Source organism: Nipponia nippon, unplaced genomic scaffold (assembly GCF_047370975.1).
Source record: "Nipponia nippon isolate SJK-2023a ecotype South Korea unplaced genomic scaffold, ASM4737097v1 scaffold_12, whole genome shotgun sequence".
Lineage (NCBI taxonomy): Eukaryota > Metazoa > Chordata > Aves > Pelecaniformes > Threskiornithidae > Nipponia > Nipponia nippon.
The window spans coordinates 17,201,162-17,218,757 of record NW_028262313.1 but is presented as its reverse complement, the minus strand read 5'-3'; the positions used below and the strand labels follow the sequence as shown (position 1 = coordinate 17,218,757).

The 17,596-nt window shown below is 49.2% G+C and overlaps 1 protein-coding gene across 1 annotated transcript in view; it reads right to left on the bottom strand.

Annotated features, from left to right (window-relative positions):
- PCDH19 (protocadherin 19) overlaps positions 1 to 17,596 on the bottom strand; it is a 59,805-nt gene that overhangs the window by 12,970 nt on the left and 29,239 nt on the right. The window contains exon 4 of the mRNA XM_087749095.1: positions 15,248 to 15,417. Coding sequence (XP_087605221.1) covers positions 15,248 to 15,417 — 170 coding nt within the window. The remainder of the gene's footprint in view (positions 1 to 15,247; positions 15,418 to 17,596) is intronic.

Sequence of the window (17,596 nt, the reverse complement as noted above, 5' to 3'; positions counted from 1 at the left end):
AATATTTAACTGTCTGCCTACTGGAAACTCACAGCCTTAATCTAACACTGATCCTCTGTTGTCCTTCATGTAAATATTGTTGGGACGTCAGCCAAAGCCTAGGGAAGTGAGCTTCATCTTGGTGGATGGGAATCTCTCGTGTCAGATACAGTCAGCCTGACTAATGAGACCTACAGCTTGCCAAAACCTACAGCCTCGCTGTCTGTTCCAGCCATTGAACGCGCTCAGAAATCCAGTGGCACCAGCCCAGCAGTCTACAGATCCCAATCAACTATCAATAGCTTAAGTGTAAGTGATTGTGTATGAAGTACGAGCCAAATGTGTTTCCTTTTTCAGTTTTAGGACCTCCAGTATTGTTATTGCACCAGTAATGCTTGCACGGAATTAATCATAGATGTACCCACAAGGCAAAACATTATGAGAAGCTCTTTGTACTTTTGAAAAGTGCGCAGCTCTGAAGAGCGGAGGGAGCTGGAAGGCTCCCAGCACGATGGGGCGTTCCCCACCATCGAGAGCGAGCTAGGGAATTTTTTCCCCTTTTTTTTTTTTTTTTTTTTTAAACCAAAAGCAGTGGTTGCTGGCCATCCTTCACATGACATTGATCTCTCGCTCCTCCACCCTGGAACCCAGCGTTATCCTCTCCCTGGTGTTCTGCTTGAACTCTTTGGGTTTTTCAGATGAACACAGGGCTTTTCCATGCTGGTGGATCCCCCTTGTCTGAAGCACAGGGATGTCCCACGATGAGATGCTGGCCTAGGGTGGCAGGTGCATCAGAAAACCCCACAGGGAACTGGGACGGCCACAGGGACAGGTCTACAAAAGCTGCTCTACATTGTCCAGCACCCAACAGCGCCCACGGCTTGATCCGGCACCATGACTCACTGTGACACAAGGAGACTCCTGGTCCTCTCTGTCCCGGCCATGGATCTACACCGAGGGCTCAAACGAGGCTCCAGCTCCACACCAACGAGGAACAACGGCGATGCCAGGGGAACACCAGCCACAGGTTAGACTGGCCCCATGGCCACCAGAAGAGATCACGGCATTGCCAAAGCCTGGGAATCTGGCCCATTTAATTCAGCCAAAACTTCGTTCTGGCAATTAAGTTTACCTTCATTAATTAAGAGAGTGATCATAGTGTATAAATATACACATAAAATTACTATAAGGTCAAGAGTCAAATCTAAAACCTCATTATAGGCCTAGGGAAACTACATTATGTGAGAGTCATGGACAAGCTCAATTTCCAGCAATGCAGGCGGGGTCCCGTCCTGTCCCATCCCATCCCATCCCATCCAGCCATGGGGGCGAGATGGAAAACGAGCCCTCGAGTTTGTCTGGGGCTGTAAACTGAAGAGCCATGGTGAGACGGCTGAGCAATAGGAATGGAAAATAAGTGTATTTTCATGACCTGTGTAAGTACTGCAAGGAAAGCAGTCGGCTCCTGCCAAGCTGATGCCAACCCACGGGCGCCCGGGCACGGATGCCGAGTCTGATGCGGGGGGTCTGCACGCCGCGCTGGGGCCCTGCCATGTGCTACCTTGCTGGGTCTCCAGCGCAGAGGGCAGGAGGCTCCGGCTGCCCGAGGCGGGCTGCTCCGGCACTGCTCCAGCACGGCGGACTTCTGGCCCAACCTCTGCCTGCGCAGCCTCCCATGATTTCTGATTTCTCCGAGGTGCATTTCTGCAGCGCTGCCCCAAGGTCAGTCTGGATTGTGTTGGCTCCTGGCCCCGGTTCACAGGGCTGCCAGCTAAATTGCACCACGGCATCATTACTCCCGGTGATGGTGTGACAGACAGACAGAGCCCAGCTGGATTTTCAAAACCTAAGCACTTTGCAACACTGACAGGCAAGAAAAAAAAAACCCACCAACCCACAACCCTCTTAGTCTGAGCAGGTTTTATCTGGAAATATCCAAAGCTGGTAAATATAAGACCCCACAAAGTCATTCCTCCTGAACCACTTTTCTGACCAAACCTTTTAACTGTCACTGGGAAATAAAGAGCGATAGGTACCAGCCCCAGCCGGCGTTACCTGATTAGTCTAGTCCCCACCGCATCCTTAACACAGCCTTTCTTCAAAGGGATAAAGCAAGGTTGAAATGACTGATGTAATTTGGTGCTTTCAGACACGGTTAGCACGAGGAGAAGAGTCAAGTTCATTACACTGGCGTTCACCACAGGGCTGCAGCAGCCGAGAAGACGCGGCCGGTGCTGGGGCTAAGCCGCCGGCCGGGCGCCCGCTTCTGCGGCAGGAGCACGAGATGCACCATAAGCGGGTAGGTTTAACCCAAACGTGAACCTCTGCGGTGGGAATCAGCCTGATTTTCCTCCTGAGCACAAGAAGGGGGATGCAATGGGAAGGCAGGCAGCGCGGTCCTGCAGTAATTCTGCTGGAGCCTCTCTACAGGGATCCACCCTCGCTGTCTGTGGCACACAGATGTAATGCTGCCTCTTTGCCACTGCACGCTTGCCTCATTTCTAAAACACTTACACATGCAGCATGCATTAGAATTAAAAAACCATTAAACCTCGGAAAGGAAAAACTTTGACAGGATGCGTAATATACTAAGTATAATTAATTAAATTGGATGAGGCACTGGGGGACGAGAGAAGAGTGGATGGAGACTGTTCTTGGAAAAGGGATGGTAATGCACTAATGTTCAGTGTGCGCCATTAAGTAAGAAACAGCCTTGGAAGAGGCGAGGATGAGCGACGGGAGCTTCGAGAGGGCACCAGCCAGTTGGGCACCTCGGATGCATAGCAAAGAAGGTGATAGCACAAAATGCAGCCAATTAGAGCTCTAAAAAAGTGATAACAAAGGTGGAAAAGGCATCCGAGAAATGGAAGAGCAAAAATGGCGTGAAGGTTACTAAATAGCAATAACCCTACCAGTGATAGCCTTCTCCAGAGAGCATCTCTCGACACCCCACAAGGGCTCAGGGCGATGGACCACCTTCACCCCCAGCACCGGCTCTCAGGGCCAGCACGGGCATTGGGGCAGGCGAGAGGGGATTCATCCTGGAAAGCAGCTGGCTCTCCGTGGAGTTATTCTTTAGTTATTTGTACCCCCGGGAGCAGTTTCCTAGCATGGGTAGCACCCTGCTGCAGCCATCCCCCTCAGCAGGCGCCTGAGGTGGGATGGGAAGCAGCAACCAAAGCCAGGACCGGGAAGGGAGCATCAAAGGCGGCCCCAGCTGACACAGCAGGCACAACATGATGAGACAGCCACAGTCTGGCTGTTCAGCAGGACAAAGTTTTAACAGGCTTAACAACGGCATCAGCACTGATCATTAGGCAATTACAACTGCTGAAAGTTGACAAAGCACCAGGACCAAATGAATTATCTCCCCAAATCCTGCAGGCAGGAGCACGGAAAAGAGAAAAGTCATCGTCAACAGCCTCTGATAGCTCACCCGGTGCAGAAGCAGTAACTAAAAACTAAAGGGCTGCTCATTTACTTGCTGTTTGGAGAGATGAAAGGGAAAGTTCGGGAAATGAGGTCTTCAAAAACACTGTCATCATTTGGGGAGCGGTGGGAGGGAAGGTCCTGGAAACACTGATACAGCCAGGATTGCTCAGCCCCTGGGGACGTCTGATTCAGCGAGGAAGGGACTGTGTGCCTTCGGAAAGGGAAGGCAGATTTTGGCTGGGGGAGTTCACTCCTGAATCATCCCCAACGTGGTTACTTGCTCAGTTCTGCACATTCCTGCATGGCAGCCAGCGCCAGCCAAGGGGACGGCCGTGAGCCCTTCTCCTCGAGGGTGTGCCAAAACCTACTCCTCAAGGGATCTGCAGAGCTTAATCCACGCGGGACCACGGTGACTCCCTGCTCTGCTCCCTTGCAACCCACGGGATGCTCAGCTTTGCCACACTGTGCTTCTCAAGCACAGCCCTTCACTTTGAGTGACTAGGCACGCTTTTAGGAAAGATATGCAAATGTGATTTAAAGACTCTAAGTGATACAGAATATATCACATCCCTTGGGAACCTGTTCCAGGGGGTAATTATTCTAATTCCTAAAATCATGCGTCTCATTTGCAGCTCGAATTTTCCAAGGCAAACCTCCATCCTCCAGCAGCAGCTGTGCCTTGTTTGCTGATTCAGAGAGATGCTTAGTAGCGGATATTTTCTCCCCGAGTTCACTTCTGAACACAGGCTGAGTTGACCGATGTCTCAAGCAAAGTCCAGAGCACGTCCCCCGAGGATGGCACCTCTCTTGGGTCCTATTTCAAGCCCAATGGTCTCAGCTGAAAGAGTCCCGCTGGATTCAACGGGCTTTGAGTCAGGTCCTAAATGTCCAGACACATGTTTGGAGAATGAAAGGCAATGCCTTCAGCTATACCCAGAAGCTCCTGATGCAGAACAGTCTCCAGAAAGCAATGGGACATTTTTGCACTGACAAAGCATCTCCTCTCCACCTGATGTGCCAGAGCTCTTTGGCTGCTGCAAAGCACTGTGAAGTGGGGCTTGCGTGGATTTTATAGTGAATTAATTGGACATATCTACCCAATAATAATGGAGGAAGACTGACAAAGCAGAGGTCAGGCGATAAGGGAATTGCAGGTAGAATTGTTCATTTTAATTACTTGTCTTCATTAATATGAGGTTCTTGGATCCTACAGTGATGACTAATGGGTCAAAATATTTGCATGAGTGAATATACTTCCACAAAAGGACACGTGGCTAAAGGGTGGAACAGACACAGAATTTTCTTTGGGTTTTACAAGGGTGTTTCCACCAGAAGATGAAGCGACTTCCCAGAGCCCAGCAGTGTACCAGAGGGGAGCAAGCCTAGATGCAAGTTAAACATTTTTATGAGGCCCAAAAGTGCCCAGACAAAGCACGGCTGAAGGCAGAAATAAGTGATGAACAAGGTAAAACACAGGTTATACTTGAGCTGTTTGTCTCCCTGGCACTGGAATGAGTTGGATACAAGCATCACGGCTACCTGTTCTCCTGACAGCGCTGAAAGGAAACAAAAGTTTGGAACAAGCCAAACACATTCAATTTGCCTGAATAATTTAGGCTGCTGAGTTATCATGTGCTTCATGGACTGTCATCGAGAAAAGCTGTATTGCAGAGCAAAGGTCTGTAAATCAATGCATCCGAGGGACCAAAACTAATCAGAGAGCGGCTGCAAAAGCACCGCCTGTCAGAACAGATGCAGGACATGGAAGTGAACCGGCGCGCGCCGCGAGGCAGACGGCAGCCCCGCGCTGCCGGGGATGGCTTCCCAGGAGCCCGCTGCGGGAGGCGCGGCGAGGACGGGCAGAGCGGAGCATCGAGAAGGCACGGCTCCCGCTGAAACATGCTGGCGAGCAGCAATGTCAGCGGCACAAATAGCTGGTAAACGCAGAGAGTGAAAACCAAATGAAAGTCCAGTATATGCATAGTGCCCACCCGGGGACCCACCTAAGTGTGCCAGACCCTCCCCAAAGGTATTTATACCCTCCGCTAACCACCTACCGCTCCCAAAAACACTTCTGGCTCTCTAACCTTTCCTGAATTACTACTATGCAGTTTTGACTTCAGGTTTCCAGCCAAATTCCTCTTCCCGAAAGGGAGCTGCTCCTTCATAACTTCTCACTGAGCTGTACCAAATCCAGAAGCAGAGTTAGTTGAATTGAGAAAGCTGTTCCCCTCGCAGGGCAAATCCAGAGGCTCCTCACCTGGATCAGGAGCGGTTCGCCCATTAAACCAGCTGAGCGGAGAACGTGCCTGAGCAGATGAAGCAGCACCGTCTGCCGTGCTCGCACCAGCTGATCTCCTGCCTCGACTCTTTAATGAAGCCAACACTTCCAAAGCAGTCAGAAGAAATCAAGTGCCTGACCTATTTTGGTTTGCAAGTGATGCGGACACCCACCGTCCTCAGGCTTCTCACAAAAATTTCCAACCAACACTCTTCGCTCTTTCATTTTTCACAGAAAGCAGTGCAAGAACAACCACAAAACCTACTCTCTCCAGCACACACCCAGCGGAGCAAAGCCTTCTGCCTAGAAAGGGCTAGGAGCTCCTCGCCTTTAGCCCCCCCCAGCTGCAGGTGCTCAGCACCCCGCAGGACGCGGCACCCCTCCCCGTGCCGCAGGGAGCCTCCCGTGCCCGGCCCCACACCTCCACCCGTGTGCCAGGGAGGCTTTGGGGCGTACAGCTCTCGAGCGCTTCCCTAAGACGCAAGGTAGCATCTGTGGTGAAATCTCACCAAATGATCCAAGATAGTTTTCTCCAGCTGGGACTGATTGAATATAGCCTGGGCTCCGGATGATGTGGGAAATCAGTCGTAGCCAAGCACAAATTGCATGCATAGAGGTAATTACTGCAGCACAAGGTTGGTAGCACCACTACCCACATGACAGTATATCTCAGCAATTTTCATTTCCTATTGCTTCAATTCAGAGAGGGTTTTATTCATCTTTTTTTTTTTTTTTTGTGGTTCAATTTTCTCCTTTTCCTACAGGGACTGACGTTAACCCAGGATTTCTTCAGGATAAAGCTCTGCTCTCACTACAGCTAGTCATTCCACATACCCAGATGTCCTCCTATTTACTACACCCAGATCTCGAGTCCAACCCATCTCGACCCGACTCCAGTTCCCTGCCCCAAGTGTCACCGTCACTGCCCGAAGATGAAGCGACACAGTGATGACTGCCGGTCACCCGCTGCCACGTGCTGTCACCCGCAACTGGCTGTGGGTATCGGTAATGAAACACAACGTGCGAGTAGCTAATGAAGCTGGTTACAAAGCAAGTCGTTCTCCATACTTGAAAAAGGGTGAAAATATGATAAGGAAAATGGAACAAAAAAGGGTTTCTGTTGAAAAATAAAAACACTAAGAGAGCTAATGCTGAGAGTGGGGAAGCTGATCATTACTATTACAGATACTCAGCAAAAATGGGGCCATATTATGCTTACTGTGATTATACTCATTGTGGCTAGCATATATCTATAATAACTCGCTATAAAGAACTTATTTTCCAAACAGACACAGGGGTTAAATGCAGGATGGAGAGGGAAATCACTGAGCAAAGGCAACACAAACCCAGCCAGTGCCCGGCACAGCCCCACGCTCCTGCTTCCCAGCCCTGCCCGCGCCGCTGCATACCTGCACGTCTGCCGTGAGGAAAGGCTGCCAAACTTCTTAACAATTCTGTGACCCATTTAAAAATATCTACTCTCTCACATTCATATATGCTGTATGAGAAATAAAATATAGCGCTCGCAAGTTTTGAGTGGCAGCACTTCCCATAAGACGGATAAAAGCTGCAAGTTCTCTTTGCTGTTTGGTGCCAATTATTACAGAGTTTTGACTTATCTATTATTACATAGATCATTTAGTAAAACAACCTATATACAAACCCAGTGGTATGTCTCCCTTCAGCAGTTATCTGCTGGAACCAGAGCAGTTTAGACATTCACCCATATACACCATACTTCAGAGACGGGTGGGCTCCTTCCCCTGCACCCAGGGGAGATGCAGTCCCCTGCCCTACAGCTCTCTGCAGCGTGCAAGCGTAATTAAGAGATGTCCAAACGATTTATCTTTATGGCACTTACAAAGTTGTATGCACCACTTTTGGGGGGAAAATAAACAGGCACGCAACTTGTACCACCCCCTCCGGAGATGCGGGTCCGGCGCCGTACCCGAACCACCCCCGAGCTGCCGGGCGCGTGTTTCGGTACAGCAGGAGCGGATTTAGCCTGATGGCAACCGCCCGTGCCCAGAATGCTGCTCTGAAACTTGCTGTGCCGGGCATCCCGCGCCCGCCGAGCCGAGGGTCAGCACGCTGCTTGCGGTGATTATTCCTTTAATAAAGGCCCTGTATTTTCCAGCAGCTGCAAAATTGATGCAGGTTGCCATGGTAAGCACACACTTTCCCATTTAGCAGAATAATAGACAGCTTTGTATAATTCACTGATTTCAGATGATTTCTCACCCCAAGAGCAAGTCGCTCCAGTTACATAAGTCACCTGTTGTTTAGTCAATCTGGCAATTTTAATTAGAATAAATTTTTATGATTCCTCTTTGCAACACTTAATGCTGCTCTGCCACCAGAATGCCAAGATGTCTGTAAATTATACGGGCTCCAATCACATCTTTTTTTGCCGTTTTAATTACAGTAACATTGCAGCATTAATCATGTAAGCCTCTGTTAAACAAGTAACAGCCATCCTCCATCATAATTAAAAAGAAAGGCCAAGCAAACAGGAGCTTTGGAGTTTACCATATTTCCTCTGAAAATTGTATTTTAACTTAAGAGTTTCACAAACAGTAGTTTTATTTGGCTCTAATTAGTGCTGTGAAGGAAACACCGAAAGGTTAATAAGAGACGGTTAGTTTGTAATGCAAGTTTCCCGGTGCCAGCCCCAGCAGTTCAGTCTGTTTTCAGAGTCATTAACGATGTAGATTGATTACAGGAGGAGATCGGGAAGTGCTGGCTTGCTGCGTTAGCAGAAGGTTAGGTTTTATTCATATACCTTCCCTACTGTTAAATATGATGGCCATTACCTTGACCACTTTGCTAGTCTTAACTGCTGTGAGACAGAAAGTGTTAATGGTTTCCTTAGAGGTTACTGGCAAAAGAAAAAAAAAGCCCACACAAGCCTTTTTTTGGCTTGTTTATAAGGGAAAAGGAAGCTGCAAGCTTGACTGAACTGTTTATTTATCTTAGAAATATTTGAGAAACTAAGTATTGTGTGGTGTTTTGGAAAAGGATGCTTTGGGAGGGCCAGGGTTAGCACCGCCCCGTCCTTCAGCTGAACCCTGACAAAGATCTTCTCTGCGAACCTTCTGCCTGGGCTGGAGTTTAGGAGCAGTTAACAAAACCAAGCACAAATAGAAGCTGAAGCTATCTAGTCAGAAATATCACTTCTTCATATCTCCTATAAATTGCTCTCCAGTCACCCAGCAAAAATATGGGTAAGCAATAACTAAATTTGACAAAATCTCATTAAAAAGTACAATGAAACACTAGAAACCCTCCAACTTTCTGGGTTGATCATTCATCCATTACAAACCTACACAATGGGGAAGGGATCCAAGTTTTAGTTTTCCTCCCAAAGTTGCCAAAGTGTTCACATCTGGTGAGTGTTTTCTGTGCTTAGACGGGATGGACTTGAGGATCTAAAGGTTGTAACTCCTGTGACCCTGGACTGAGTAACTTCAGTGATGGAGACATTGCAAGAATTATCTTTGATGGAAGGAACCTGAAAACTGAAGGAAGAGTGCCAGGAATGTGGGATATACGATAATGCTTCTTATGCAAACACAGGAGGTTACACATCTGTTTGTTATTTAGTTCTGCTGTTGCAGAAAAGGACTGGCGTTCATTTATTGCTGTAGATATGACTTCAGTGTCACCCCTGCCCCACCAGCAGTTTCCAGCGAGGACTTCTCCGAGCTGTGCTCAATGCTACAGAGCTATGAACCTAGGAAGAAGCAACACGAGGGACCTGTCCGTGCGTGGATTAAACCTCCTCGAGTGACTGCTGCCCGGCTCTGCTGCGACACAACGCAGCGGTGAAGGACACTGAGCCCATCGGCCGCGCAGCCTGACCCCGTGTCCAACCCTACCTGCCCAGATCACCCACTGAAGATGGAGCTAAGCACCGCGTACCTGGCAGCGGTAAGGGTCAACCTGAAGAGAGGCTTGTTAGTCTGAGTGCTTGACAGCTTTTTTCCAGTTACAATCACTGGTCTAATAAAAAGAGATTACGTCCCCCTGCGAGCCCGGCTGGGCAACGTTAGCAGGAGCGGGCGCTTGGGGAGGATGGAGAGAGCATGTACAAAAGCATCAGTAACCACCACGCCAGCCATCCATAAGCTGACTTAGATGCTCAATACGTAATCGTTTAAAAGTGCAGGAATCATAAGACAATCAACTCCTCTTCCCAAAGCCCAGCTTACCCGCTCATCATAAAAATCCTTCTTTGGGGTTTCAAAGCACTGTGAGAAGCTGACTGCTCCCTCCAGGCTGGCCACTGCAGGAGCACCGCTGAGCTCTCCGAGGCTGCGTTACTGACAGATCCATGCAATAATACAGAAATCAGAAGAGCTGTAATAATTGACATTGCCCTGTAAAGAAAGCTTACAGCATTTATCCATCTTAAGGGATGTGCTGTCACTCACATATGAATGTTATACTTTATGTTTTGTGCTGCATATATGAATACAAGAAAGTAGGTATTTTTATTAATTTGTAGAAACTTCCAGAGAAATGCGGCTGTATTTCCAGACTCCAAAGCCTGAGAATATGTCACTTAGGTCTTCATGTACATACAGCTCTACAGACAGGCTTTTCTGCAGAGTAAAAGGGAGTTGCAGGTGGAATGACTGCTGGAAATCAGCTTAAAAAATCAACAGTTTCTAATACCTGTGCTTGCCTCCAGTTAATATCATTAGTCATGTTCTCAATTCACAACTGAAATGTACCCGGATACTATGGAGATGAGCTAGGAACCAATTGGAATATTCTAGATAAAACCTGATCCCCTAATGACGATGTATCTGAATAATTTGGGATGCAACCAGCCAGAAAAGTTTCGGTGAATATCATGTGCCCGGCTCTCCTTTACATCCAAGCCTATTTCTACAGTGTGCGATAGTATGAAGACCTAACGTAAGCATTTAAATATAACCCATTTCTATTCAAAGAACCCTTTGTCTTGCTGGAGTTTATGAGAGTCAGACCCAATTAAACCACCTATGTGAACAAAGTTACTCAAATGTGGAAATGTATGCAGGATCAGGTCTTTCCAGATGACATTTCACGCCAACCTTTACTGCTGATCTGGCACCAGAAAAATGGAAGTGATGCTTTTAGAAGCAATTCTCTGTAGAGACACATTACTGACATTGCTTAAAAACCCTCTCACTTTGATTTTAAAGCTTTTTCACTATTTTATGGCTGTGATGACTATTTCTAACACTGGCTTTTTCATGATTAGTGTGTGTCTATTATTTTCATATTTTCTTTTGGATTCTATTTTTATCTTAAACAGCGAATCACTGCTTTGTTGGGCCAACGATTTTCCTTCTAAAACTGATGGTAAAAATACTGGTTGGCACTGGGAATTAAGATAAGTTTGAAATCTGTTGCTTCTAACATTAAAAACACATATTTTAAATAGTTCCTTTCTGATTTCTATGCTAGCAAGAGCTCTTATGACTTATAGAGTACAAGTATGGCTCTGGCTCAAGGCAAGGTGAAAAAGGTGATAGAAAACATTTAAGCAGGTGCCCGTATACATCCACACAAAGAAAACAAGACAAACCTGCACAAACACTATGTCTGGAAGAGGGCGGAGGCATTAAAAAAAAAAAAAAAAAGTCCCAGTATGAGCAAAACCAAGGGAGGAATAACTACCTGAATTACAGAACTGAGTATCTAGCCTCAAAGATGCTAATTCAGGTCCTGAGGGATCTAATCAACCTCTTTGTTGAAGTAAAGATAAAACTTTTTGACAGCAAATGCTTTCTGATAAAATGGAATTTTCAATTACCCTGTGAAACATCTGGTCCGCGCTGCCATTTCCCGGGAAAAGCACCACCACGCTCTGCAGTGTTGGAAAACATTTCACGCTGAGATTTCCCCGCGTTGCTGGGAGGAACAGGTGCCAGGAGCTTCAAACCCGGCGGCAAAGCTCCCGCGGCTGCCAGCATCACCCACCGCTGTCCACGGAGGCGATGCCGGTGGTGGGTCTCCCGCCCGGCACCACCGTGCACTTCGCCTCCTTGCTGGAAATCATAATTTCCTCCAGTGCTGGACTTTGAGTCAAGGTTACGCCAGGACGTGGAGAAAATCCACCCCATATTGCGGTGAAATAGGCCAAGATACGAAGGGGGACCGCAGGATTTACCCCCATCCTCCAACAGACTTCTCCAGCCAACCCAAAACGTCGCTGAGATCCAACAGCCACTTGAAAACCTCCCCTTCTCAAACAAATCCGTTTGGAAGTTCAGCTGAGGACGCCGTTAGGAAAGGAGTGCATATAAACTTCTAGCAGCGCTTAACACCTCCACAAATAAACAAACAATTAAACGTCAGCAAGGCAATCGCGAAAGGTGGAGCCGCGCCGGTGCCCGCCTTCCTCAGCGTCCCATTTGGTATCAATTACCAGGGGAAGCAAAACAATTCTGGGCGATAATGAATTCTAAATTGGGTACATATTAGAGCAATTAACGCAATCTTTTCAGCTGATGAATTTATAATCAATAATTAAGATCCTGAGGTAAAGAGGGCAGAAGTCCTACTCCCAAAATAAGCGGTGTGGCTGAGCTCCAGGCAGTATTTCTGATGACCTGCTGCTGCCCACTAAAGCTTGACACCCTCCACGCTTGTTTGCCATTTTTCTGGAAATCTATGTCATTTCCAAAGGAAATTTCCAAGGGCTCCTGCCAGCAGGACTGGCAGCTGGTGTCACTCCCATCCAAAAGTGGCACCAGGGCAGTGAAGGGGTAAAGTGCCCCGAGGCCACCCGAGAATCTGCAGCAGGTCCCTGGGGCTCCCGTGGTCACGTACTCACCGTCAGTGCCAGCCTAACGCACTGGTTTAAGAACACTAAAGAAGCTTGGACACATCCATGCCTACCCCACGCCTACCTCTTTCTGCAGGAAATCCAGCATCTCAGCAGGAGAAGGCTGGCCAGACAGGCCCACGCTAACCCCCCGGTGCCACCACTGAGCTCCTCTCATCCTCTACCACCGAGCTGCAAGGATTTCTGCCAAGCAGCGTCCTGCCTCGGCAGATCCAGGATTACCCACTGAGCAGATAACGACTCCCGAATGATCTGATGAAGTCTGAGGGTTGGCCGCTCACGAAGCTGAGGTCCAAGCCCAGCAGTGCCTGGCCATGGGGGCACCTCGCCAGGCTCCCAGGCAGGATCATTAACATCGACGAGTAAACCCCAGCAACTCTCCCACCCCATTTCTCTGGGATTACGTGAGATGCGGTTCGGGCAGGGACGGCGAACGAAGGCAAAGCGTGGGGATGTGAGCTGCCAGGCTGCCCTTCAGCCACGGACTGTGTAGTCAGGGCAGTGGTCAGCCCACTGGTCCTGTGCATCCTTGGCATTGAACTTGTTGTGTTTCCTCCCCGCCCTGCCACTCTGACCCGAAATCGGGTAAAAATTACCATGCAAAAACCATCGCTTTAATCATGCAGGAACTGCTGCTATCACCATCATCTCAGCATCTTGATTTTCCTCATTATTTTCTGCAGTCCCTGCTCGACAAATCAGCTCAGAAAATACTCTCTTTAACCTTTTTTTCAGCTTCTGTGACAGTAACTGCTAACCCCCCCGCCTGCGCTGCTCCTCTCATTGCTCCCCGAACACCCCGATAACCTTGCAGGTGAGCACCCCCTGCTCCTCCGCGTGAGGCTGCGTGGGTGCTGGAGGACATGAGAGCTGCCCCCCCGGCACGCCTGCCTGCCTGCCTGCCTGCCTGCAGGTCCAGCTGGATGGCAACGCAGCGCCGGCATGCCGGCTTCCTCCCAAAAATAAACCAGAGCCAAGAGCACCAGCTCCCTGGCCATCACGGGACTGGGAGCCAGACACACAGGTTGCCTTTCAAAGTCGCCTTCTGGAAATACTCTTGATTTTTGGGGGGTATTCTACACACAAGAAGGAGTTCTTGATACAACGGATGGAACCATATTTATTTCCGTCGGAATCCTCTGACGAGCTCTGCCTCCAACTCATCCTCTAACTTATTTGCATTGTTATCTGGTGCATGACAGAGCCAGCACGCAGACTTATCAGAAATGTAATCTCTGTAAAACCCTATCTGCAGTCCATTGAGATTGTCTTTTTTGCCGAAGAAATGTGACAAAAAATTAACAGATGTTGCTCAGGCCATTCAACAGGACAGGAATCAATTATGAACATTTTTGCTCCTACAGTCATCCCTTACTGCAAATGCATCTTAGGAAACCCTCTCCTGATCGAAATGAAAAAGCATTTCTTTGTAATAGAAGAATAATAAATGATAGCTATCAGCCTGCATTCTCTGACACGGCACCGGTCCGCGGAGAATTAAACTGCCACTGTACAGTTATATAAATGTTTAATTTTTTTCATCTTTGGCCACAGTAGGGTTGTCTGGAAATACATTATCGCTGCAGATGCCATCCCTCTCCAATTAGCGTGGCTGGCAGCGTGGAATGGGTAGGTGACCTCTGCGTTCCCCTCCTCGCGGAGTCTTACAGGGTTAACTATGGCCATTTAACAGACTCTATCGAGAATTAATACAGCGATCAGCTTCTCTCCAGAAAAAAAAAAAACATTCGGTGGCGCAGATGGCAAGAACTCTCTTTCCCCCGTTTGACTCTTTTATGACAGCAAAACAAAGGCTTTTAATGATGTTTACCATGAATTGAATTAAACAGCTGAAGACCAGTTCATAATCACAGCATTTTGTTTTCATATCCTTAAGTCTTTTAGCAGTGGGGCTTCCAGTTGAGCCTCAGCTACAGCTTATCTCAAGATATAGCCAAGCGCCCCGAGGCTCCCCTGCGCCCGAGCACCAAACCGCATTCAGGCTTCTTAATTGAAAAAGACAGGATGTTTGCATAGGATGTTTGCATCCGTCAAACATTAAAAGCGACATTCATGCCCAAGTACAAATGACGGCTTGGTCTCAGCTGAACTCCTCTGACTTCTTTCCTCTAGCTAATATGGGTCTGGTTTCGGAGCAGGACTTCATCCCTGCACGTGGGGATGTGTAAGAGCTGAAATCCTGCTGCCTGTTTGGGGAAAAAGATACAAAACCCTCGCCCACTGCCTGGAGTAATCCCTCATGGGATGCCTATGTGCTCCGCTGACCTTTTGGAAAAGTTGCACGGACAGGACCTGCGAAGAGCTCTGGAGTCGGTGAGCGGAGCACGCAGGGAAGGGCGCACCGACTGCGCTCCAGAGAGGAGCGCCGGCAGGGACCAGCCCCAGGCACGGCATCGCTAATTCCTGTCCTAATCCCAATCCCACCGCTCGCTCGCTGTCAGGCAGATGCTCAGGGCCTTGGGTTTTCTGCCTGTGAAATAGAAGATAATCCTAACTGCTTGCTTACCTGACAGGCATGGCGTGAAGATTAATTTCTATGTACCCAGCACTCCAACGATGTACAGTGTTATCCCCAGCAAGCGCTAAGCATCCTTATTGTGCAGCCACTGAGGCAGCACCGGAGCCACTGGATGGGGCACGTGGGGGTCGGGGGGGCGGTGGGCAGCCCCCCAGGGCGCACAGCGATGGCTCACCTTGCTCAGGGCCCTGGGACCCCATGGAGGGGACGCTGGTGTTCAGCACATCATTGACGGCCGTGTCGCAGTAGAGGCCCCGCTGCACGTCGTGCTCACTGTCCGTTTGGTCGCTCTCCTCATGGCCGCTGTCCTTCAGACTGTTCCCCTCCAAGTCCTTGAACGTGGAGCTGCTGGGGGAGACACAGCCGTGATTTACTGGGTGGGACAAGGTGGCCCCCACCCCCCCGTGGTGCTGCAGCGACACCTGCGGTGGTGGCACGGCTGCCACCGCTCAGCCTCGTGCCCCGCAGGGACAGGCAGGTCCCCTGCCATCCCCAGCACCCAGCGGCAGGGCTGGGACTGCTCCCCCAGCACAGAGAGCCGGGGCAGGGGGTGCAGGGGGGACAGCCCCTGCTTGGCACCTCTGCACCCCAAAACACAGCATCCAGCCTGCACCACCTCACAGGCTGCTGCTGCCTGGTGTGAGCTTCTGTGGGTATTATGGAAGCTGAGAGTGAAGCGGGATTTGAAAATAAAATTTAAAAAATAGACATTAAATGGGCTGTTTCCATAATTAGGCTCCCTCAAGTCGTATGACCTCATATTGAAGTTACACAGGATCTAAACCCTAATTTTTTAGGTTATAGGCCAAATTCTAATCACTTAAAACTTGAAAACAAAAGTCTTCCCAGAAACGGAAATTTCCTTTCCCAATGACGATGCCATTCTTATCTTTAAAAATAACCCAGTGATTCTGGGTCCAAGTTCACACAGGTTTAAGGAGAGCTGATACACAGTCGAACTGCTTGACATCGCCTGCAAGTGCAGCCACTGCTGGGGGGACCTGACGGCTGAGCTGCTCCCAAATTTCCCCCAAGGGGTGAGCAGCTCCGATCACCCCACGGCACCCAGCTCCTAGGCTGGAGGGATGGAAGAGTTTCATTTCTGGTTGCATTTGGGATCCTTCTGCTGCTCCCCGCTGCCCTGCGAGGGGTGATGCCCCAGGACACCCGGCGGCGGCAAGCTGCAGGGACATCTCGAGATGCGCCTGCCCCAGTGGCAGGGCCAGCGGGGCGTCCCCGGGGCCACCCGCTCTGCACCTCCGTCCACACCCAGCCTTGGCATGGGAAATCTGCACCCATCGGGGGGGATCCACCTGCACCCATGGCCCCAAACTTTCTCACTGGCTGATTCGGTGTGAAGCGTCGGTGGAAGACGCGGCCTGTGCTTCAAAGCCCCAAAGAGCTGGAGATTTTCATTACTTTGAAAAGCCCTTTTGCGTCTCCACGGAAACCAAGCAGACCACCTACCATCTGATGCTTTGCAAAAGCACGCGAGGGGGGAGCTCTGAAATACATATAAATTGGTAAACCTTCAAACATTACCTTTTAAATAAAGATGTCCCTGTTGAAGCCACTGACTTTGATTCCAGGCGACATCAAAGAATTTTAAGTTAAGAAAGCACTACAAATCTACAATTCATTTGTGTGTGTGTAGATGTGCGAGAGAGGCAGGCAGACAACACAGGAAAAGTACAAATAGATTAATTAAAGTCCTGGATTTGAGGAGATTCACTCACCAAAGATAGAAGAGCTACAACGTCTTCATAAAGGCAAAGGATGAAAATGATGCCACAGTATGTTACAGAAAATATTTTTTGTTCTTAGATGTCTGCACAGCATTCCTGGCACCCGTTGTACTTAAGATACAAGACAAAGGTAGAAAGCAAGGGGAAACGCTGTCCTACACGGAGCTGCTGTTCATAATGCGCAGGCAACCCGTGTTACAACGCATTTATCTTCCCCGCAGTGAACCAGACTGTAATGCAGCAGCCACACGACATGTTTCCGCGGCTGACACTTCTCTAAAGGATGGGCAGGTCTCGGGGAATCGGCAGCAGCAGCATTTCCCAAACAATACAGCCTCCGAGTAAGCCCTGCTGCGGCAGGCGGGAGCGCTGCTTGCCTTTATCTTAGGTGTGAACGAGGAAAGATTAATAGATTTGGGTTTTTTTCAGGATGCCTGCAGACTCTCTGGCGAGGAGCGGCGTGGCGCAGGCAAGCCGTCTCTCTCGCAATTGCATTAGCATCGTTAAACATCACGAGCCACGCAGGCAAATATACCTGCCCTTCGCTAGCTGAACCCCAGCTGCTTAAACAATGCGCTCGCAGCTCCCTTACTCCTTATATTTTTAAGATGTAAACAAATGGGATCTCAGCCAGGCAGATAATTGGATTTTTTTACTGCTCAGATCAGATCTCAACAGTTCAGGGCCGGCTCCTGCTCTCCGTTACACCCCTGCCACCGCAATGGCTTCTGCAGAGCCCCCGGGTACAACCCCGGCAGGCAGGGTCATGGGCACGGCCC